At 45.8% G+C, this 25,961-nt stretch overlaps 1 protein-coding gene across 2 annotated transcripts in view; it reads left to right on the forward strand.

The window, feature by feature from the left end:
* The window catches only part of RAD54L2 (RAD54 like 2), a 682,650-nt gene that overhangs the window by 532,657 nt on the left and 124,032 nt on the right, over positions 1–25,961 (forward strand). For both annotated transcript variants that reach the window (XM_085625105.1, XM_085625106.1), the window contains exon 17: positions 21,148–21,317. In XM_085625105.1, the coding sequence (XP_085481231.1) occupies positions 21,148–21,317 (170 nt within the window). The remainder of the gene's footprint in view (positions 1–21,147; positions 21,318–25,961) is intronic.

A 25,961-nucleotide genomic window follows, 5' to 3' on the forward strand; every position in this document is an offset into this window, starting at 1 on the left:
ATACTACGACCCAGCAGATGTGCCACAAGACCCCACCCCTACAGGATCCCCAGACCCATGGGATGATTATAATAATCCAGATGTCCCACAAGATGACCTTTATCCATCCAGGCCATCTCCTCCAGAAGACTCATTAGGTTTTCACCACCTACTTCAGAGGGCGGCACATTATCACGGGGTAGAGCTACACACTGACCCAGTAGAGGAAGATTTCCTCCTAGACACCTTTGATACTGCACATAGGTCTACTTCTATACTACCAATGCTCAAAGGGGTAATAAAACCTGCGCCAGAGGTTTTTAAAGACCCAGTCAGGGCTAGGGTCCTCAACCCACGCATAGAGAAGAAGTATAAAGCTGCCCCCACAGATCCTGCCTACATCAAAGGGCCAGCGCCACTGGATTCCCTAGTGGTATCCACTGCAAGGAAGAGATCAAATTCCCAGGCGTCAGGCGAAGCACCACCGCCTGACAAAGAGTCAAAGCTCCTGGACGCGTCAGGAAAACGCACTGCGTCACAGGCAGCCAATATATGGCGTATCGCCAACACTCAAGCGCTATTGGCCAGATGCGACAGAGCGCATTATGATGAACTAGAAACCATCATGCACCATCTCCCAGAAATATACAAAAATAGGGCCAATGAATTAATTCAAGAGGGTAAGACCATAACTAACACCTCTATACGCTGTGCCTTAGACGCAGCAGACTCAGCCTCCAGGGCCATTAACACTAGTGTCCTCCTCCGTCGGCACACTTGGCTGAGAGTTTCGGGCTTTAAACCTGAGGTACAAGCCTCCATATTAAACCATCCATTTGATCAAGAACATCTATTCGGTTCAAAGGTAGATGAGGCCCTCGAGAATATGAAGAAAGACACAGATACGGCGAAATCTATGGGAGCCCTACAGTCACACCCTCCTAGGCGCTCCTTTCGCCGCTCCTCCTTTCGGGGCACGGGCAGAGGCTACTCCTCAGATAGCGCGTCCACGTCCTACAAATCCCCTGCTCAATCCACCTTCACAAGGGGTTATCAAAGAGGCGGCTATAGAGGCAATAACAATAAAGGCAGAGGCAAAACAAATACCGCCCGCTCTGCCACACCGCCTACCCAATGACTTTCCCCTGCTCCCTCCAGACCATCCCACTCCGGTCGGGGGCAGACTACAAAATTTCCTTCACGTCTGGGAGTCCATCACATCAGACAGATGGGTGACCCAAATTATTCATTCAGGGTACTGCCTAGAACTGACATCTATCCCCCCAACATTCCACCCAGGCAACGCCCAATGTCACAAGAACATTCCACGTTACTAAAACAGGAGGTAATCTCCCTCCTACAAAAAGAGGCGATAGAACAGGTCCCCGCCAATCAGCAAAATGTAGGGGTCTACTCCCTATATTTTCTGATACCAAAAAGAGACGAGACTCTACGACCTATCTTAGATCTCCTGCCTCTAAACACATGCATACACTCGGACCATTTTCACATGGTAACACTTCAGCAGGTACTTCCGCTCCTCTCCCAGAACGACTTTCTCACCACACTGGACTTGAAAGACGCATACTTTCACATTCGGGTACACCATGACCACAGAAAGTACCTCAGATTTGTAGTGGACGGGCAACACTACCAGTTCAAGGTGCTCCCATTCGGGGTCACAACAGCACCAAGGGTATTCACCAAGTGCCTAGCGGTAGTGGCGGCACATCTCAGAAGACAGCACATTCACGTCTTCCCATATTTGGACGACTGGCTGATAAAAGCTGCGTCCTACAACCAATGTGTACACCACACCGCCACTACAATCCAACTACTTCACCAACTAGGCTTCACGGTGAACCACCAAAAGTCCCAGCTAACACCATCCCACATAAAGCAATACCTCGGTGCCACCATAGACACCTCAAAAGCCATAGCCTACCCCAATCCGGCCAGGATTGCAAGCATTCAGGCTTTGCGTCAAAAATTCATACTTCAACACTCCCTCCCAGCAAGAGTGTTTATGCAACTGATAGGGATGATGGCCTCTTGCATTTTCATAGTGCCTCATGCAAGACTCCAGATGCGTCCACTCCAAGAGTGCTTAGCGCGCCAATGGACCAGGCCCTGGGGCAACTGACAGATCTGGTGTTGGTAGACGGCCGCACCCATCGCTCTCTGCAGTGGTGGAACACCACAAATCTTTCCAGAGGTCGACCTTTCCTGGACCCGGTTCCACAAATAATCCAGACAACAGACGCATCGCTCTCCGGCTGGGGAGCTCATCTACTACACCTCACAGTGCAGGGCACATGGACGCCGCAACAAAAGTTACTCCACATCAACCATCTGGAGTTACTGGCAATCTTTCTAGCCCTAAAATCCTTTCACACTCAGATTTTAGGCAAGGCAGTCCTTTTTCGCCCAGACAGCATGACCGCCATGTACTACATTAAAAAACAAGGCGGCACACACTCTCCACAGCTCTCAACTAGCACAGAGCATATGGAGATGGGCAATTCCACACAAAATCTTTCTCCTAGCCCAGCATGTCCCAGGAGTCCAAAACACCATGGCAGATCTGCTCAGCAGACAGACGCAGCAGATCCACGAGTGGGAACTTCACCCGCAGGTTCTTCACCCGTTCTTTCAGTTGTGGGGGCATCCACAGATAGACCTATTCGCCACCCACGAAAACAAAAAATGCCCAAGCTTCGCCGCCAGATACCCACACCCATTGTCCAAAGGCAATGCGATATGGATGAACTGGTCAGGCAAATTTGCGTACGCCTTTCCACCTCTCCCACTAATTCCATTAGTGGTGCGAAAGCTACAACAGCACTCCCTCACACTGATTTTAGTAGCTCCAACATGGGCCAGACAACCGTGGTACACCACGCTGCTGGAACTCTCGGTAGTGCCACACCAAAAGTTGCACCTCTCACCATGCCTCCTAACCCAGAACCATGGAGAGATCAGACACCCGGACCCAGCTCAGCTCAACCTTGCGATCTGGCTCCTGAGATCCTAGAATTCGGATACCTTAACCTTCCCCCCGACTGTATGAACGTTATCAGAGAAGCTAGACGCCCTACCACTAGAGCCTGCTACGCTGCCAAGTGGAAAAGATTTGTTGTTTATTGCCATAACAACACAATCAACCCTCTAGACGCATCCATACAGCATATCATATGCTACTTACTCCATCTACAAAGATGTAACCTAGCATATACATCCATTCGGCTACACCTCGCAGCAATTGCCGCTTACCTACAAAACAGATAGCACCTGTCACCTTTCAGTGTGCCTGCCATTAAAGCCTTCATGGAAGGCCTAAAACGAATAATTCCCCCCAGAGTGCCACCCTCACCTGTGTGGAACTTAAATATAGTTCTCACAAGGCTAATGGGACTGCCTTTCGAACCTTTGCATAAATGCGAACTGCAATTCCTCACATGGAAAACAGCTTTCCCTGTAGCCATCACCTCCCTTAGAAGGGTCAGTGAGATACAAGCACTTACTATACAATAACCTTTTCTCCAAATGCACCCGAACAAGGTTGTCCTCCGTACCAACCCAAAATTCCTACCCAAAGTCATCTCACCCTTTCATCTAAACCAATCGGTAGAATTACCGGTTTTCTTCTCGCAACCTCAAACTGTTGCAGAAAGGGCTCTACACACACTGGATGTTAAAAGGGCCTTGCTTTACTATATCCAGAGAACACAACCTTTCAGAAAGACAAAGCAACTGTTTGTCTCTTTCTCTCCACCTCATAAAGGCAACCCCATCCCTAAATCAGGGATAGCTAGGTGGATTGTAAAATGCATACAGATTTGCTACCACAAAGCAAAATGCACGCTATCTGTTCCCCCTAAAGCCCACTCTACAAGAAAGATAGGGGCTTCTATGGCTTTTCTAGGGAACATCCCATTAGATGATATCTGCAAGGCAGCTACATGGTCAACACCACACACTTTCACTAAACATTACTGTGTAGATGTGCAAACCAAGCAACAAGCTAGTGTGGGCCAGGCTGTACTAAAAACACTATTTCAAACCACTGCAACAGATACCGGTGGTCGCCGCTAAGGTTGGGAACTGCTATATAGTCTATGCATAAGTGTGTAATCTGCAGCTCATATGCCTCAAACGGAATATGCTACTTACCAGTATGCATCTGTTCTTGGCATGTAGAGCTGCAGATCTACACACGCCCACCCGCCTCCCCGGCTACCTGTATCTGTTCCAGTCTATCTTATTTAGATACAACACACATGGGTTTCTTCACTGTTATTACTACGCTCCATCTTTCCCTGTTGGCGAAAAACAATCTGAGGATGGAGCCGAAGCCCATGCGCAATACCAACCAAGGGAGGAGTCACCGACCTCGTGACTTCCAAAGACTTTCCAAGAGGAAAAACAAACTGCAAACATCCGGGCCCAACACCAGATGGCGATCTATGCAAAAGTGTGTAGATCTGCAGCTCTACATGCCAAGAACAGATGCATACTGGTAAGTAGCATATTCCTTCCCAATGCCTGGCCCCCGTTTAGAATAAACGGTGACGCCAGCCAATGGAAAAGAGGCTTAAAGCCCTTTACAGAAAAATACCCAAAACGTTAAATCTCACCAACGAGACTGCGCATGTGCGCAGCCCACGCAGGTGAGACCTAAAAAAGGACCAAAAATGCGTCCTCATCAATGCAAGATCTATATCAAAATATAGACATTACATACATTAACTTATCTAGGGCATGCATCAAGACTGGCTCTTCAGAACTGAAACCTGGCTAGCTGTTGATGCAGCCTCCATCGGCCATGCTGCAAAACCACCAGGTATAAGATTATTCTGAAAAAACGTCCAAAGAAAAGTTGCTGGAGGAGTCGTATGCTAGTGTTGTACTGCTTATACTGTCTCAGCAAAAACAGTGCGTTTGTTGGACAACATAAAGGTCAGGATTGTGCGAGCAGATTCCACGGACACCCTTAGGATATTTAGTAGTTTAGTCCTCTTAGGTCACGGTGTGCAATCTGTACCCCTTCACCTGACAAAGTAGCAAATGTATTGTGCAGCCACAGAACATGGCAGCCCTGACTCCCCATGGAAATTGTTGTAACAAATCTAGACCGCTTTTGTTTAATTTCTCATCCATACCCAAAGAGATACCCAAGAAATACTCGGCAAGACGTTTCAATATTTGCTGAAGGATTGGGATTCTTGTATTAAAACGTGTGCTGCGATAATCAATAGAAGGAAACAGAATAACATGACCAGCATTATGAGAATGGCGAAGAAGATGAATAGTTCAACTATTGTGCTGTAACAGAGAGTATATGCTTGCATATAAGTACTGTTGTAGATTGTACTTCTGCTTAGCACTACCTATCCTAGTATGTTTAGGGTGGGTAAATCTGCCAAATCCCGGTAGGGTGATGTAACACTCCATTACGTATGGGTACATTTCATCAGTGTGCCTATCTTGGTGGAGAGCTGAGCAGCATCCATTTCAGACCCAGCAAAATGCTCTTCTAACTAAAGTGACTAAAGAAAGTGGCGCTGTGTTTATAATAAACATCACCCATGCTGCCATGCAGAAGCCCCAGTCAGGCCGCTTTGTTTATTTTGTTGTGATAGCGCTGTCAGAGCAGACAAAAATAAGTGACAACAGTTTCTGTAGTGAACCCTAGCCCTTGTACAGAATGTTTAAGACGGTTGATAATATGCCTACAAAATGGAAATGTAGGTAGTCATTTCAGAGAATATGATCATGTACAGGCACATAATGAAATGTGTCTCAAATGTCTGTGCACAGTGTTCAGGAAAAAATGTCAAGTTGATGGGAACATGCAAAATGGTGGTGCTCTGCCCCGGCCTAAAATGTGATCACACATCACTAGGTTGTCCGTAAATACCTTTCACCTACATAACTACTCTGCACAAGAATGCAAATCTGTACTACGCACATTACCCATCCCCAATTAATTAATCTCAGTCATACTAATGGACCACTACCACCTCCTTAGCAGCAGTTCTTTTTATTTGAATACCATTTTCAGGCTATGATATGTTAACCTGATTGTTTTAAGCTATTTCAGTATATAGCTCAAGCTCAAAAGATTTACCAGATTTGCTTTTGAAGAGATGCAGCTCATTAATTACCCATCACACTCTGCAAGGCACAAATGTTGAAGGAATCTGCATTCTGTCCATCAATTGTTCTTTTTGAAGGAATCCTCAGCAGCACTGGCAAAATAACCACATTCGAACTTCCAAGAAAATGTCCTCCAAGTAATATGGTGTGGGGCTGGACAAAATTGAAAATGGCCACCCTGGGCAATTATATTGACCACCTCAGAAGCTGCTTCTGAAACTTTACGCTGCATGACACCAGTGGTTTCCAAGTTCAGAATATGATAGGATCTTCCAATGACAACAGCATCTGTTCTTAACCTATGCAACACATCCACAAAACGGTTATTGAAGGAGCTTGCAACCTTTAAACATGCTTTACAGAATCCAAAAAAGATGGAAAATAAACCTTTATCATTACAGTAGAAACTGATACCCCGGCCAACTCTCACCATCAATGGCAACTATTTACAAGAACTATTTAGAAGAACAATGAATATTTTTTTCAAATTCAGTAGCATGTTCAGGTATTTACGTGCAAACTTCCCCCAATGCCGGTAGTAAAAATAAACCTTGGGACACCTCTGTCATTGTTATTGATTGACTCTCCAAGGTCATGAAAGGCCTCATATCCACAAACTATGACCATTGTGTTGTACTGGTGAAAACCATAAGACATGTTTCACCTATTGGAAACAGCCTAGTTTGAAAGATGTGTGATATAACAATCCTCTCTCGCTCAGGAGCGTTGCTAGACTAAACTAGCCAAGTAGCACCCGTTTCATAAAAAGCAAGCACTCAAAATATTTTCTCCAATTTCAGACGTGTTTTCTAGCAGACTATCAGTCAGGGTTTGTAGCGACTCCATCCATACTGGAAGTGCTGCACAACATACATCAGACCTTGAATGCTTCCTCATCTTTCTTAACCTCTAGCAGCATTCAACACCGTTGACCACCGCAGATTAGCCGTTATACTGGATCACTGTATGGGTTTCTTAGCACAATAATGGTTTTCAAACCAAATATTATTTTCTGATTAGACTTGGGAAATACACCTGTATGAAAGCTTTAATGCTTTGCTAAGGCGCTCAAAGTTCAATTCTAGTACCCACCCTTATCAGTGTTTATCTTAAACTGCTGAGTACTCTATTTGATGAAGAATGAATCTACATTCATCAAATCACAAATGACACTAAACCCTGTATGAAATGTTTCTCAATCATCAGCAAATTTGTACTCCACTCCTGCTTGACGCAGTTTCACACTTGGGTGTTGAAGAACCCCTTCTAAAACCAACTTTTTTTTTTCTCAAACGACCCAGACACAAAAAATACATTTGATCAGTAACTTATTGATGGAATAAAGGTAGATGCTTTTTATGCCTTCCATCTCTTCCCTATTAATATCTCTGGGCTTCACTCACTGTAGGAAAGTGCCCCATTTTGACATGGCCACCCTAGTTTTTCGCCTGGTACATGATGTGATTTCAACTGAAAGTGCACTGGGTTCCTGCTAACCAGCTCCTCAGTGCCGGAGCTCTTTCCCAAATCATTTCCCCCTGTTGGCAAAACATTTAGCACCCTCTGTAAGTCCCTAGTAAATGGTTCCCCGGTACCTAGGGCTTGGGGTGCTAAAGAGGGTGCCTAAGGGCTGCAGCATGAATTGTGCCAACATAAGGGACCCCTTATCAAGCACAAGCAAGACTGCCATTGCAGGCTGCATGTCCTAATGCAGACAAAAGTGAAAACACGACATGTCACACATCCATGTGTGCCAGGTCCATAACACTGCACGTAATATTTCTAAGTCACTCCTTCAGCAGGCCTGACAGCCCTAAAAGCAGAGTGCTGAATATTGCATGAGCTGATGTACCCCGTGCTGGTCAGTCCTATTACTGCGAGTACAAGTGACCAGGTAAGCCATTTTACGTGTTCTGGACCCTGGTGAAAATGATTTCCCTAGCTACATGATGGCTTCACTGAAAATAGGAATGTTTGGTATCCAATAGCTCGTATTGGTAAACCCACACTGATGCCAGTGTTGGATTTATCAATACATGCACCCAGAGGGCACCTTAGTGGTGCCCCCTGAAAACCTACAAGCCTCTGGTATCCTTGCTGACTGGTTTCTGCCAGCCTGCCACCCGAGATGCTGTTCCGACCTCCTAGGGTGAGAACCTTTGCTCTCAGGAGACCCAGAACAAAAACCTGTCTGGGAAGAGGGTCTAACACCGCCTCCCACAGGATGACCTGTTGATTAGCCTTCTTGGGCTGGCGAGCTTCAAAGAAGCTGCTGCCTTTGGAATGCGAATCTGGTTTCCCTCCGAGGAAGCCACAACCTCCTATCCAGAGCCCCCTTGGCACCTGGACAGATAGGAAAATTTGATGGTCTGGTAGGCGTGCCAGCTCCAGGCTAGTTCCACCCCTAAGGTTAGCTACTGTGAGGTGGACACAATTTTCAGAATTCGCCATCTTTGTAATGGCATACTTAGAAATTGTGGGACAGAGTTAGGCCCACTTCCCCAGGAAGTGGTCATATATGGGGCATAGTGAGCCCAAGGGTCAGTAGCCCATTAGATATTACCCTACACTCCCCTAACGCCTCTTAATTTAGTATTTAGGGAAGCCCCTGGCACCAGAGAAGCATATCCTGATGACATAAGAAGAGAGAGGATACTGAAGAGCCGTGAAAGCAGAGAGGAGGGAAGAAGCAGCTGACCTGGTACTCACCCTGCCTGTCTGTTTGGCGCAGTTCTCGACGAGGGACGCAAAGTTGACTCGTTCTGCAGCTGTTGACTCCAGAAATTTGGGATAACTGCCTGCCTTAGAAAAAGACTTGAGACCTCCCGTGAACGGCCTACCTGTTCTGAAGAGTCTCCACAAGAAAAGACTCTGAGGCCTCCGGAACAACCAAAACCTGACACCTGAAGCCACCACTGCTCTTGTTGCTTCCAGCCCGAGTTAAAGTGGGCCAGTAGTGCAAGGTTCCCCCGCCCTCTGGAGGTCGAATCTTATCTTGGTTTCACCCCTCCTATAACACCCTCCCTCCCCCCAACCCCCCACGTCACCTGCAGCCTCTGCACGCAAACCCCCTAAACCTTGATTGCTCAGGTAAGGAAAAACCCAATGCTTAATTACCCCTCTGCACCAGTCACCCTTGGGCCTTGGAGAATAGGGCCAGCGGTGTCCCCCTGTCACTGAGCATCGCAAGACTTGAGCCCACTTGTTTGTTCAGCCGGCCGGCTGCCTAGCCAGATCCTGCAGCCTTTACAGTGACCGATCCCCATTGATATGCATTGGGGTCCCGTGCTGATTTCCACCCTGCACCCAGCCGCCCTGGTGGTATACTGCTGGTGCTGCCTCAGACCTTGTCCCACACGGACCTTAACTCCTGGAGATTGGTCCTGTAAGTCGATGTACTGTACCTGTTTGCAGAACTTGTTTCTTCCTTCCATAGGATAACATTGCAGAGCAACGAAATTGCAGTGTCCACTTTTTGAAGTGAAAGGAAATTATATGTAATAACATACTTACCTGGACGATTTTTCTCTGATGCCTAGACCTATATAAAAGTACTTGGTATTTATATAAATTGTTGTGGATCTCCTTCTGGAGTCGTATGTTTCTTTTATTAATCATTATGTGTATTTACAAATGTCTTGTACTCCTCTGTGTTAAGCCTGGGACTGCTCGACCACACTTCCCCCTAACAGAGCACTTTGGGATTGCATAGCAAATCCCTGTCCACTCGTAAGGGAATCCCTGGACTCTTTACAGGGTATATCAGATTTTTGATATATCACATGAGGAGCCAACTTCTACACTCGCCTGCAACCTATCATAATGCCCATTCATGGTTATCATAGCCAAAGCAGACCTTTGATTCCCCCACCTGAAAACAGTAGTTTATGCCATTATCAGTTTTAATTTGATTTTGGTAATGATTGGTAACCGGGCATACCACAATTGTCGCTCACACCACTAAAATCAGTCCTTCATATTGGATGCCCATAGAAACAAGAGTTACATTTAAGGATGGGTAACTGGCAAGTTACCTGAAAAAATAGGCCTAACATATCTGGAGCTTAAAGAGGACTTGGAAGCAGAGACTCAAATGCTTCAAAACACATTATCAGGCCATGTTATTCTGGAAGGTTACTCTCTGTCTTTGCCGTCAGAAAACAGTTGAACCTGCCACTTTAGGCTACGTCTAAAATAGTATGGTTGATGAATTCAGCAGTAACGCTGAACTTACTCTTCCTGTAACTAATACTCTTTTCTCTATTTTATTATAATCAATTACTTTATATGATTGGTCCTAATGGTATATAACTGTACATGTTCTATATAAAGCACACAAATGCAGTTATGGTGCAGCAGCTCTGAGAGAAACTTAAATCTAGTGTATTGTGCTAGAAAGTACAATTTTTTTAGCTTAAGAGTTGTGAAAGGGACCCCCCAAGAATCGATTTTAAAACTAAAGGGGTGTGGATCTTCCTTAATATTGCTATGTAGAACCTGCTGATCCTTTTTCGCACAATACAATATACTCTTAAGCTGTTTTGCATAGGGTCGGAAACACTTGGTTAATGTCATTCTCTTGTTTTCTCATGCTGCTATGGTTTTCCTGGACGTGACAATCTGCAAGTCCACTAAAGGTGCCCTATGTTTTACTGTGCAGTCCTTCAACAAAGCTAGACTCTGTTGGCGGTTTGGTAGCACAAAGTTGATCCCACTACATTTTAGTTGTAGGGAAGGAATGTTATCATAGTCCTTCCTGTGTTTTTTAATCAAGTGTTATCCAAACCCTTTGGATTGTACTGAAAAGCTATATTTAATATACCTATAGAAGCTTAGAGCCTGCCTTCTTCATTCATTGGTAAATTGATGTCATTCACTTTTTCTACCTATAATGGCAGCATTCAGTGCGGGGCACTGGGTCATCCCATTTAAGCTGTTGACTAATTTCAATGTGAGTGACGGCATACTGCTCTTTCACAAGGAGCACATATGCTGACAAAGTAGTTCCCTTGATTGCCCAGGACCACTATAATGTGTGCTTTTTTTGAGAGAAGAAATATTTTTGCTTCTATCCAATGTCTTCTTTTTTTATATCCTCCATGGCTCAGCAGCCCACTCCAACAAAAACCTTTTTACAAAACCAGGACAAGACAAAACAAGAATTGGCTTGACAAAATGCTGGCAGGCATTGCCAAACTTATTGGTGTTGCCAATGCTTGCTTCATTGTAGTCCCACCCTCATCACTTCAATATGGGTCATTTTTCTTGAATAACAACTCATGAGCCTGCACTGTCCCAACTACACATTCTCTCTCTAGGTTCCCCCATCTCCCTTTTCTTAGACCTAGAGACATTTAGAGTTTCTGCACCATCACAGTACCTGTGGGGAATTTGTCTTGTTGACTGGAGGTGCACATAGTGATTCTGCAACAACTTGAACTATCTCTCTAGCACTTAGGGTTCACAATGTGCTACTTTTAAAGTTGTGGTTGGTCTTTAAACACAAACATCCAGTTACTAGTTGGAGCTATTAAATTCCTGTAGTCTAGTATCCCCAGCCTCATGGGTGCTCCTCTCAAAAGAGAGAGGCCTAGTGCCATAGTGGCTGATTGTTTGAACAACATTAAATTGGGTTACTGCTTTTCTAGCTTTTCTAGCTTCTCGAAACAAGGGGTAAGGTGCTATATAAGTTATCAGTACATCTTCCCTTATTTAGAAGCAGCAAGACCAATTTGGACCTTAACCGGCCTTAAAAGCCCAAAAGGTATCCAAAATTGGCACTGTTTACTGGACCCTTAGTCACCTTCAGTCTGGACCCAGAGGCTCTTGATGCCCTGAGAATCAATCGTTGACTTTTCTTGGGCGAGACCGTTGATGCCTTGGTAGCTTGTTTTTTATTTTTAGGTCCTTGAATTTTAACGATTTTTAGCTGAAAACTCAGCACCACCAACGTTGGCGGCATTTACCTTGTCATGCTGCCTCAGAGTGCTGCTAACCTCTACCACTTTCTAGAGGAAGCCTTGATTGATCGCCTTTGCTTTCCCTGGAAAGTCGAATGCTGTAAAGCGCAGCTTGGTTAACCAGCAGGAATGCAGTATGTATTCATCTGCTTTTTGTATAGCGTGACCATTACCAGGCGACAGCAGAGTGTTGTATAGTTTAGGAAGGCAAAGGTACAGTCACCAAGAGTTTGGAAAGTACCTGGGTTCTGCTATCAAAATTCACCTTTCGCTGGACTGTGATGTTGTGTTCTTTAAAAAGTTATATGATTGAGGCAGGTGTGGCTGTAGATAAACATGCTGTGAATACTCCTGCCATCTAGTGTTGGGCCCAGATATGTGCAAGTTGTTTTTCTTCGAAGAAGTCTTCTAAAGTCATGAGGTACTGTGACTCCACCTGTTGATGGTAATGCGCATGGGCATCGACTCCTTTGTTACATTGTTTTCTTTCCTCCGTCGGTTCAGACATGTTACTGAGCTCTGGATCAACACATTTGCAGTGATCTCTTCAAGCTTCTCAGCTCCTCTCTCTTTTGACGATATTGTTCTTCAGCACATTCCACTACTGTCCTCGGTGTCTTGCCTAATACCCCTGAACCGATCTACACCAAGTCTGCAACCTCTCTCTCTGGAACATGACATGGCCTTCTGCGATGCCTTGTGCTTCTTCCATTCGAAAACAAACTCAGTCAGGCTCGATGTCTCAATTTTGTGGCAATGATACCAGGACATCTTTGGTGCCCAGGACCTTGAGGGAAAGCCCCAACAGGAATGGTTGGTCGCCGAGGAAGAGTATTTCACGCCAAAAACCAGCTCGGTTCCGACCTGGAGATATAGGACTTTCGTCCCGCCCAGCATGCCATGAGTATTGACCCAACTTTCCTGCCTCCCTGGCACCGATCCCACTCTGTGCACCCCTAACAAGGGCTGAGGTGTCCGGCCTCGAAGCCCGCCAGCAGGCTTCCAGTCTATCACTGCCTCTCTGCCATAGTTGGCACCGAGCACAAACTTAGGACACCACGCCCAGCCTCAGCGCCAAAGAAGATCCTGGAGCGGAGCCACTCATCGCGGACTGCTCTCTCAGCACAAACAGCTTCTTTGAAGCACCCTTCGAAGACGAGGCCTTTGGCTTCGAAGCCTCATTCGGTATTGAATACACAGACGCTAGCATCGAACCACTCCACGTCAAGACCTGCCTCCTCCACCGAAACTGTTCTTCTGTGACTGTAGACAGAACTAAACTCTTGAGCCACCCACACACGGGATGTATCCTTGCCTAGGCACCGGCCCGACAAAGGATGGCTCCAAATGCAAACTCTGCTTCAAAAAACCCTTTAACCTTCTGCCAAAGCCATAGAGCAAGAGGAGACACAACAAGGCAACCAGCACTTCACCATTGCCTCATCCACCTTTCCTCTTACTCCCCCTCCCCCCCACTCATCCTCAAGTGTACTATAGACCTAGTGGCATCACACCAACAAGGAATAGGGATGTAGTCCCTCTATTTTCTCATTCCCAAGAAAGACAGGTCCCTCATGCCTATCTTAGACCTCAACAAGTACATCCTCTCAGAACATTTCCAAAAGGTCCCTCTTCAGAATGGCATACTGCTGCAACAAGGTGACTTCATGACTCCCCTCGATTTCAAAGGCACCTACTTCCATATTCCGATTCACGCAGCTCACCGTCGCGATCTACGGTTTGTGGTAAGTGGCAAACATTATCAGCTCAAGGTGCTGCCATTGGGGTCACCAGTTCAGAGAGTCTTTACAAAGAGTTTAGCAGTGGTAGCTGCGCACATGCAGCGCATTGTCTTCCACATGATCCCTTAGCTGGATGACTGGCTAATCAAGAGTTTGACTCACCAGCAGTGTCTCACACACACTTAAGCCACTATAAACCTTCTGCACTACTAGAGGTTTACCATCAACGTCACCAAGTCCCATCTACAACCCCTTCAGATTCAGCCATATCCAGTAGCAGTACTCAGCTCAGTGGTAAGAAGGGCATATTCCAGTCCTGCAAGGGTACATGCCTTCCGGTCGTTGCTTTCTCTTTTTCAGTCAGATCACCAGGTCACGGTCAGAACAGTCAAGTGTCCCCTCGAAATGATGGCCTACTGCATTGCCATTGTCCCCACACCAGGTTTCACTTGTGCCTGTTGCAAGAATGCTTAGCATAATGATATTTTCAAGCAGAGGGTCCGGGGGAACTACAGGCCTGCTATTGCGGCCTGTGTAAGTTGGTGCATTCACCATTTACTAAAGATATAGGTTTACTATATCTAAGGATCATTGCACTTAAAACGTATAAGTCACCCCTATAGCAGGCCTTTGCAATCCTGAAGGCAGGGTGCTCGGTTCTAAGTGAAAGGGTGCCCCTGCTTGAGCAGGACACCCATGCAGCCTACGGAGTCCATTCTCCCGGGTTGTCAGTGAAGCAGCAATATACCATATAGAGGTGCCCCGCGTAATTTGTCGATGACCTCTTGAAAACTGCTGCAATGAATCCTATGGTGTTTGGTATCAAACATGTTGGAATCCTACCTCCACACCATAAACTGTGTGGGAGGTATGATTTCAAGCACTGAAAGAGCCCTCCATTAGGCTCTGTGTTCCCGGTACCAGTCTTCAAGACCCGGACAGCACAAAATGGTTGCTGCCGACCAGAGACACATTTCTGCCCTCCTGCTGCTGTGCCTAGCTCGAGCACGGGAAGGTGGAACAATAGGCATCCTATCACAGAGAGGTGTGACCACATCCCAGACAGGATTTACTGTATTGGGACCAGGTGGGTGCTCTTGCCAGCGCCAGAGAGTCTGCATGAGGGGCACACTTGGTGTCCCCATGCATAGTCCAGTTCAAACCAGTTCTGGGAGCCGTTGGCTCCCGCTGTGGCACGAAACTGGACAAAGGACATGGGAGTATCCTCCCCTGGGAGGGTCCCCTGAATCTTCTCAACCCTTTCTCCAGGGTACTTACCTGGGTGTAGGTCCTTAGATTCGTCATGGGATAAGATTTAGATCAGACACCACTGCACTTCTACCGTCTGGGCACTCGGGACTTCGCTGAACTTCGTTTGGGCCTGACAAGTCTGCTGCATCGTCTGTGCCTGTGCATCATACAGGAACCTTCAGAGGCCTGTGAAGCATCAAAGACAATCGAAGTATTCTCCCTTGGAGTGAAGGAGTCACTCCCCTGCATTTGCAGCCAGTGCAACTAAGCCGACCGGTCGGCAGATCCTGAGGTCCTCCGGACTCCGGGGGTTCTGCAGCACAGGTGGTCGTTTTCCTCTACTCTCTCACCAAGTTTGAGACCAGTATCTCTCGTGGGGGTTGCTATAACCAAAACCACTGTGTACCACGTCCAACTTTCAGTTGCAAAAGCATGTGGACTACTTTGCAAGAAGGTCTTCGGGCTCCAAGTAGCCCCAACTTCGAGCACCTCCAGTGACCAGAGGCCTCAGCCACACCGCATCGTGTGCATCGTGGCCTGCATCATTTGGTGAGCTGCTTAAGGTCCTCTTGCGACTCCAGTGGCTGCGGCCTGTGGGCCCACTTGAGGGTCACACTCGTTTATTTTGGGCTCCACTGATTGCTCGGTGCCTGCCATGACTTCCATGCCTTTGGTGAGTCCCCTGGACCTTGCTGGTCCAACGTTGCTCCTTATTTGATTCCTGTGTGGCTTGCCTTTGCAAAGGCTTGTTTTTGCTCCCACCGGACACCGACCGCATAGCACTCGACATCCTTCGTGGGACATCTCGTATCCGGTCCTGGTCTTCCTCAACGTTGCCTGGTACTCACAGCTGCAGAGTCAAGGTCATCGCCTTTGTCCCTGAAGCACCTGACATCGGAGGGCATTTGTCTTCCAGGTCTCTTGGTCACTCCTGAGTGGCATAGACTCTGTCCCCTCTGCTTTTAGGTACTCCTCTTCAAGAATCCATGTTTGGATTCCCACAGACACTTTCTCCTCTTCCAGCAGCGGCACTTTCCTGAAGTCCTCCTGTGGGTTCAGCGGTTTCCGACACCACTTCACATGTATGCACCCGGCTTCCCTGGTGTAGGTAACGTGGGTACTAGGGTATCCACGGGTGGGGTGGCTCTCCAACCTTCTGTCTTCTACTGGGTTTCTTCAGGGTCCACTGGGAATGGTCCTTAATCTTTAAAAATCCAACTGCGACTTACACTTAGAGTTGTATGGAGCACACAGTCGTTTTTCCACACTGCACACACTCTCCGTGAGGTCCTTATCTACTCACCTTGGTTCTTTGGGGTCCCAGCACTTCTACGTCCTCTCGACACTGTCTTGACTAGAATCGTGGTTCTTATACCACTTTCTTAGTATATGGTCACCGTGTTTTTCGTGCTATTTACTGTGTTTGTTTGCTAAAGTATAATGTGCATTGTGTTTATCTCCGTGTAGGAGATATTGGAACGTACTAGAGTATTATATAATAAATACATCTTTTTAAAAATACTTGGTGTGGTTCTTTTTCACCTAATCTACACTATTAGATTGTATTCTGGTAAAACAAACTGCTTTACACTCCTTCTGGACTAAGCCTTACGGCTGCTCTTCACAACTACCACTTAGCTTGCTAAGTTTGTCGAAGGCCTCTTAAATCACCATAAGGGTTGTCTGGACTGGTGCAGGGTGCCCACTTACATTAGTGGACATCATATACTAGGCCAGCTTCTCACAGTCGACAGCCTCACTTGTCGCTCTCTGCACCGGTGTAACACCAACACCCTCTTAAAGAGGCAGTCCTTACCCGATCCCTTTCACCATTAGAACTGACACTTCCCTGATGTGGTAGCCAGTTCATTTACTGGACCTTACTGTCCAAGGTCATTGAGCAATCTGTCCCCACATCAGTTACCTAGAACTCTTGGCCGTTTACCTAGCAATGAAAGCCTTCTACTGTCACATTGTGGGCAAGGTCGTCCTTGTTCATACACACAGCATGACCATCATGTACTATCCACAAAAGCTAGTCTGCATACACTCTCCTCAGCTGTCGGCGTTAGCTCAGACCATTTAGTTGTGGGTGCTCCGCCACAGAGTCCATCTAAAGGACAGTAACTTGGCAGACCTCAGTAGGATGCAGCAAGAAGCCCGTGAGTAGAAACTCCACCAGTACTTCGGTGGTGGGGGTTTTCCCACCTAGACCTCATTGCCGCTGCCGAAAACACAAAATGCCCAACAGGTCTACTGATGTTTCAATGTCTGCCTTCGGTGCCTCTGCAGGAATGGTGTCTGGTCCTGCTGTCTTCCCATTTCTCAGATGTTTATTGGCTTGCTATATTCTTCCTTGGTTGGTCTTCTGAATTTGATTGGCAAGTCATTGTCAGCTGGCTGTATGTCTAGTGGAGACTGCAGTAAAGGCTGGTTCAGCAGTTCTTGAAAGTGCTCTCCCCATATTTGCCTTTGTTATCCATGATTGCCAGTTTTCTTGTTATATCGTAGAGTTCTTCTTAGTTTCCATGGCTTGCTGCTTCCTGGGCATCTGTAGCAAGACCATCAATGAATCTTCGCTTGTCTGTTCTTTTTTGCTTCCTTGTTGGTTTTGGTGTATTTATATGGAAACGCATGGACTATTACTGAAGGATACTAATGTGAGCATACATCAATACACAGACAGCACTTTATATACGAGACGTTTGAGTTCTGTCTTTCCTGGGTACAAACTTGGATTAATTCAAATGTTCTCCGCAGTCGGGGAAAACTAAATTCCTATTGTTAACATCTATAAACAATTTGGGCTCATTAGTACTGAATTCACTCAACCTGTACTCAAAAACTCAAAGAAGAACTGCCGCACCCTCGAGAAAGCCTGGCGCCTCTACCCGACCACAGAAAACATGACTGCCTTCAAGAACGCCACCTGCATACACCACCAGCTGATCCGCACCACCAAAAGGTCAACATTCAAAGAACGACTGGAAAACAACACCCACAACAGCAAGGAGCTCTTCAGCATCGTCAAAGAGCTCTCCAACCCCAGCTCCGGAAACGACATCACCCCCTCGCAAGACCTCTGCGTCTCACTCGCCTCATTCTTCCACCGCAAGATCGCCGACATACACAACAGCTTCGGCGCACCAACCATGCACCCAACCACCGAACCAACGCCCCCCCACCACCACCATCCGCAACTGGACCCCTGTCAGCACCGAAGACACCTCCAGCACGATGAACACCATCCACTCCGGATCACCATCCGACCCCTGCCCCCACCACGTATTCAACAAAGCCGACTCCATCATCGCACCCCAACTCCGGGACATCATCAACGTCTCCTTCACCACCGCCACCTTCCCGGAGAGCTGGAAGCATGCAGAGCTCAGCGCCCTACTGAAGAAACCAACAGCAGACCCCACCGACCTCAAGAACTTCCGCCCCATCTTGCTCCTCCATTTTCCTGCCAAAGTCATCGAGAAGACAGTCAACAGACAGCTCGCCGCCTTCCTCGAGATGAACGGTTCCCTCGACCCCTCGCAGTCCGGTTTCCGAGCCAACCACAGCACCGAGACCGCCCTGATCGCAGCCACCGATGACATCAGATCCCTGCTCGACAACGGGGAAACAGCGGCCCTCATCCTCCTGGACCTCTCTGCGGCATTCGACACTGTCTGCCACCGCACCCTAGTACAGCGCCTCAGCAACATCGGCATCCAAGAGAAGGCACTGGAGTGGATCATCTCGTTCCTCACCGGCAGAACCCAGAGAGTCAGCCTCCCCCTGTTCAGATCCGAGGCCACCGAAGTCATCTGCGGCGTACCGCAAGGATCATCACTCAGCCCGACCCTCTTCAACGTCTACATGAGCCCTCTCGCAGCCATCGCACGCCAACACAACCTCAACATAATCTCCTACGCCGACGACACCCAGCTGATCCTCTCCCTCACCAACGACCCCGCCACCGCCAGAGCCAGCCTACACGAAGGGATGAAAGACGTCGCTGAGTGAATGAAGAACAGCTGCTTGAAACTGAACTCAGACAAGACGGAAGTCCTCATCCTGGGATCAGCCCCCTCCGCCTGGGACGACTCCTGGTGGCCCCCCGCCCTGGGCACCACCCCCAAGCCAACGGACCACGCACGCAACCTGGGATTCATCCTGGACTCCTCCCTCTCGATGACCAGACAAATCAACGCCGTCTCTTCATCATGCTTTAACACCCTGCGCATGAACCGGAAGATCTTCCGATGGATCCCCACCGAAACCAGGAAGACGGTCACCCAGGCACTCGTCACCAGCCGACTCGACTACGGAAACACCCTCTACGCCGGAACCACAGCCAAACTACAGAAAAGACTCCAGCGAATACAGAACGCCTCCGCACGACTCATCCTGGACATCCCCCGACACAACCACATCTCCGGCCACCTGAGAGACCTGCACTGGCTCCCCGTCAGCAAGAGGATCACGTTCAGACTCCCCACCCACGCACACAAGGCTCTCCACGACCTGGGCCCCAAGTACCTCAACAACCGCCTGACTTTCTACATGCCCACCCGCCAGCTACGATCAACCAGCCGCGCCCTCGCCGCCGTACCACGCATTCACAGAGCCACCCCCAGAGGAAGATCCTTCTCCTACCTGGCCGCCAAGACCTGGAACTCCCTCCCCATCTGCCTCCCCATCTGCCTTCGAACGACCCAGGACCACCTCTCCTTCAGAAAGCAACTCAAGACCTGGCTATTCGAGCAGTAGCGAACCCCTCCCCCCAGCGCCTTGAGACCTTACCGGGTGAGTAGCGCGCTATACAAATGCGATGATTGATTGATTGCATGGCTTCTCTGAATCTCCTGTCTCGTCAGCCTAATTACTGTTTTACTGTAGACTATTCTCCATCTTTCATCTCTCATATAAGTAAGATAGTGAAGACTGCAAATTTCAAGCTCCATCACATTAAGAAAATCAGGAGGTCAGACGTAATACACTTAATCTGAGCTGGTAGAAAAACATCTGGGGAGCTAGTGTGAAGCTGAAAGGATGTCATATTTTAAGATGCTACATTATAAGTGCTTTTTCATCTGATTTGTCCTGCTAGTTGCAACCATTTTTCACACTGTTTGTATCCTCTTGCCCGAAATCTGCTAACATTACTTGAAGCTGCATTGTAGGAGCATGTCACTAGCTCTAACAAATATTTCCCTCTCTCCTTCCCTCCCTCTGGTCATCTCAACATAACTGTTCTTTGCACTGTCCTACCGGTGCAGGAACGTAAGAAAATGCTTAGGCCTTTCATTGTTTAAGTCCATCACTTGGTAGCAGTCTTAGTAACTTGTTTCTGGAGTTTACTAGATTACTTGCATTGTAATTGGATTTATATAGTGGAGTAAAAAGTAGAGCTCGGGGTAGCCTAATAAAGTCATATTCTTAGCTCTAAAAGGTGCTGTCTTATAACGCTTCTGTCCCTTGCAGAATTCGACTTTTCAAGGTGGTTCTGAGAAGTATGTGCTAAAGGATCTTGATGTTGTTGTGTTCTGAATGTGACCACTTGCTATCTGGATGACTTTTGCATGACTATAATACCATGATGTTTAACGTGTCTTTTTGAATTTAGTCAACTTTATCTTTAAATTATATTTATTGCAATGGAATCGTTTGTTACAGAAGGTCTTGACTTCAAATGACACAATTTTCTCTTTTTTTCTATTTCTCTTTCATGACCCTATTTTCTTCACTCATTCTTCTCTCGCCCTCTATCTACCCCATTTGAGTCTCCCTCTCCAATATTTGATTTGTTTTTTCCCCTTGTTCCTTATTCTTGATCCAACCACCTCGGTCTTGTCCTCTGTCTGCTTTCTATCTCAACCTTCCTTTCTTAATACCATGTATTCACCTTTCTCATCTTCCTGCATATCTCCTTTTTCCTTCACGTCCTCCTCTTTGGTTTCATTTTCTCCAATATGTCCTGCCTATTCTACACATTAATCGACCACCTTCATGTCTCCCTTTAAACCTATGGGCACCCATCTTTCATTTCATATTCCTCTTATCAGATCGTGTGGTGGATGACTTGAATCCAGTGCTGAATTTCACACGCCGTGAGGTGGAGAACCTTCTCCATTTTGTGGAGGAAGAGCCAAAGCAGGTTGAGGTGGAAGCTAAGAAGTTCAAGGAGTCAGTTATTCAACTTGCGTGCTTGAAGTATCCTCATCTCATCACAAGGGTAAGAAACCAAGTCCACCCCTTCCTGCTAGTAAAACAAACTTATTCCAGATACAGTGAATAAAATATCCAGTATTGTTGAGAAAATCCATATTTAATTTCCAGGTTAATGAACAGAGTGTCCAAGGCAGTCGATAGAGTATAAAAGGTGTAGGTAAGATGGGTTTTACTCCAAAACCACAGATGAATAAACCAGCTTTCCCAGTGCAACTGGAAGCAACCTCACTACTGCATACTCGGCACTGGTGTTTTAGATTGTTTGGGTTGAATACTGACAATTTGTCTGCAATATTTACTAATCTTTTAACATCGTATTCCCAGTGAGAACCTTACTACTTGTTTTTTTCAGAAATTAAGTAGATCCCCAGATTGTAACAATAGGACCCCTATTGTATGATTGGAGTAAGGAAGATAGCATGTGCATCAAATCAGCATCATTGATCTACTGCCATAACCTTTACAACCAAAACATGCTGTTTATGGCAGTATTCTTGTCAGAAAAATTAGTCATTCAGACCAATATTTATCACATTTAAAATCTTTTTAATTAAATAAAAAATAAAATAATTGTGTAGATTGTTGATCTAAAGGATACGGTGATGACATCAGCCAACAAAGAAGCCATTAGACTTATCTTTTCCTCTCCTCTCAGAAGGGTCATTTTAATGCATGCACTCTAAATCTGAGTCGTATATTTTCATTTAAATTTAGGTTATCATTGTTGTGATCAAATTTCTTTTTGTTTTTTGGGTATTTAGTTTAAAAGTACAATTTACACAATGTGTTAAACCGTAAACTGAAGCACATTTATTGCAATTATGATAGTGGTTACAGGAACGTGATTTTTCTCACAGAACTGTCAGGTGAGCAGATGGCTTAATCAAGCTGTTACCTAGATTGTTTCCTTTTTTACAAAACAGTTTTTCAGCCAAAATGGGTTTGGTCTTTATACCTTCACATTCATGCTCATTGTTTCTTCATTGCGTTTAGGAGCATTTTAGTTGTGCTCTATGAGTTCTAAGCTCCATTGTGTCAAATTAAATATGTGCTTTTGACCTTCTTCCCTTAGTGAACAATAGGAGACCAGTGTTTTGTATCACTGTTAGTAGTTACTTGTATTTCTTTTCCTTAGTCACAAAAATAAACACTTATTTTGCCAGAGATCTAGCAATAATGTCTCTAGGGATTTCTGAATAAACAAACCAGTTAATGTTGCCAGCAACCCATCATATGAAGGGATAGTTTACCGTTTGGTGGTACTCTTAAATATAGAACTGTGCTGTCCACTAAACTAGGTGAAAATGGTTCCAAGTGGACTGTCACATTGTCCGTAAGGACCCCCAACCGTGCTTCAATTGGTCCAAGGGAAGTGTAAAGAGACTTCTCTGACAGGACATTTCCACAAGCCTGTTCTTTCCCTCTACAAGTTGGCATTTAACTGCTCAATACTTGGTGCAGGTTCATTTTGTTATGATATTCCCTTTCTTCTGGCATTACTGGTCTTCAAAGCTGTCTTGCTGGCATAGTAGAGCCGGTCATTCGTCACAATTAAGGATGTAAAGGACACTTGCATGACAGTTGGCTTTGAAGCTGTCCAGGCTTGATGGCATTTGAAGTCTATCAATTACGGTCTGTCCGCCAAAGAAAACGCTTTTGCCGGTTTTTGTGTCTTGAACCAATACCAAATACTGGAGCAGTTAGTGCATGGTTTCGAGCCAGGTTCAACCCATCATATGGGTACGAGTAGCTAACCATCCCCTGACACCTCAGTTTTGCATCAGTTACCGCTGTACATTTGCAGCAAACCTGGAAACTGACTTTAGGCCAATGACAGGGCTTTTAATTGATAGTGTCAGTTTCTGTCATTGAAGCAGGGAAGTGTCCTCTTTTTTTCTTATGGGAAATTATGCATCTGTTTAAATAGTTTTGTTGTTGGATCCATTTGTTTGCAGCTTTAATGCAATTAAATGTATTCCTTTCAATTTTTTTCTGAATGGAACAAGCAAGAATAGAATCCTTTTTATCTGTTGGGGGATCTTCTATTGTGTAAATTTCAAGAAGTAACTGTACTTCCAACACCAGCCACTCTAGGGCATACGGTCTCAACATCCTGTGAGTTCTGTTGGATGGAGAACTCCGAATCAGAATGTGTAGTCATTCTGAAATATGTCTAGCACCCATTTGCCTTTTATTATTCTTATTATTCTCTTTCATGCTTGAAGGCACTATGTCGTACTTTCCAGTGTGGCTGAGGACTCCTCTGCCTAGATTGTTCTGCTTTCCTTTTCTGCAATTTTAATCTGCGGCAGGGCCTCAGTTTATTGCACTTTTTAGTGTGGTGTAATAGTTAATGATTAACCCGGTATCTCTTTATTCGTACATATGAGAACTCAATAATTTGCTTCAATCTGACTGTTATTTTGTGTTTGTTACTATTATGTTTGAAATATATTAATTCTTATTATTTTATTGTGTTTCTATGGTAGTAGGGTACGTGGTTTATAGAAATATTTTTCTTACTCAATATAAATGATTATTAATCATTGGAATCAATAATTTAGTGAATTGGGTTTTAAATAATTTATTTATATATGTTTGTTTGGGTACAGATATTAATGTTTATTTTTAAAGTAAGTAATAGTTTTTACTTTCATGCTTCTTTTTTTATTTTGTACATTTATCATTTCAGATGTTTCTTTTCTCACATTTTTTTTATTAGCATTTGTTTTTATTAATTTTTAAATTGTGAAATTAAATTGTAATTTTGTATTCATTTACATTTTTAATTAAGATATTTTGTTTGTGATTTTAGGTCTACATATTTGTGATTCTTTTAATTTTTTTATATTTAAAATTGAGAGTAGTAAATGCTATCTTTTTTCTTTTTAAAAAAAATCTTTTTATTAGCATAGCTCATAGTACCATAGAACAATAGACAATGTCCACAAAGCAGATTCGAAGATAGAGTTGTGGTGAACAAGGTCGGACACATTCGTACACAAATGGGATATCCAATTACATAATTACTCCCCGGACTCCCTCCCCGACCCTCTATATTTCCGCCATGGCCCCCAGATCTTCCATTTCTTGATTCAGCCTGTGCTCTTTTATATGGTTTCCTTGGCCCTTTGGCACCAATCTAGGTCCCTCCTCCACTGTTCCCATTGCGGGGGCGCCTGGGAACCCCACTCCCTGGCGATGTTTCTTTTCGCTACCCCCGCCGCCAATGCTAGCCAGTGCTCAAAATGCCTCGACAAATCTGCGTCTCCCCTAATCATCAATAGCAGCTACTTGGGCTCCATCGGAACCTTGTCACCCACTACCGCGGACATGATGTCCGTGACCTTGGTCCAGAAAGAAACGATCTTGGGGCACTCCCATAATATGTGGTAGAAGGTTCCTTCCCTCTGGCAACCCCTCACGCAGAGGGCCGATGGACTCCTGCCCCAATCGTATAGATGTGTGCGAGGATAGTATATGCGATGTAGGATTTTCAATTGGACCAACCTAACCTGGGACGGATTGCTATTTCACGTGGGCTCTGTATAGCGCCCTGCCAATCGTCCTCATCTAGGGTACCAATATCACAGGCCCACGCCGCCCGAAGCTTCACCAAGGGGTCCGGCATATTATTTAGGAGCTTTCGATAAATGGTGGATGTGGGCTTCTCCAATATGGGGTCTAGCAGTAATCTATCTTCCAAGGGGGAGTATTCCGGGACAGAGGAATCTCTACTAATGTGTGAACGTAGGGCATGTATAAGACGTATGTAATGGTATTGTTGTGAGTCATGAAGGTCATATTCCTTCTTGAGGTAAGCAAAGGAGCGGGGGGCAGATCCCTTCCATTCGTCACCCAAGTATTCAATGCCAATCAGCTTCCACCCCCTGAAGCCGGTCAGTCGTGTCACCTCTCTGTTGATCTCCGAGCTATAAGGGGGTTCTACCAGTCAGTTTGTCTGTCCACCCCAGGAACTTTTTTGCCTCCCTCCAACATTGAACTACCACTCTTGTTTGTGCTAGCCACTCCCTTCGCGGCCTACGGGCATAGAGCAGGTGCTCGCTGTTACCCCCTGGCATGACCATCCTGTCTACTCTGTAGGCCGGCTCGGTGCTATCTGTATATACCCAGTCATTAACTACATGGAGCTGCGAGGCCCAGTAATATAATCGGACATCAGGAAGCGTCAGACCCCCATCATATACCCCTCTAGTGAGCTTGTGGAGCGCTATCCTAGGATTCCCACCATTCCACAGCAGCGTCCGCACCGCCTGTGAGATGCGTGCAAATATCCCCGGGGGACAGGATAGGGTGATAAATGCGATTTTTCTGAAGTCCTGCATTTTTTTTTCTACTGCTGGCCTGGTTGGATTGTGAATCGTTAGTAACATTGCTCCAAAGTTCAACAATTTCCTTCTTGTTTGTTTGAGAGGCAATATTAAATCGAAAACACTTCATATCTAACACTGTCTCTACTGTTATTAAGGTTGGACTCAATTTTGTTAAAATTGTAGTTTGAATAGTACATTTCTCCAAAGTTTAGCACTTTCTTTGCTGTTCAGGTTATATTGGGAGTCGTAAATTAGATTTTTCTTTCTATGTGTTTTTTACGGAACGGAGGTATGATGGTACTTTTGAATAAGTA

Source organism: Triturus cristatus, chromosome 9 (assembly GCF_964204655.1).
Source record: "Triturus cristatus chromosome 9, aTriCri1.1, whole genome shotgun sequence".
NCBI lineage: Eukaryota > Metazoa > Chordata > Amphibia > Caudata > Salamandridae > Triturus > Triturus cristatus.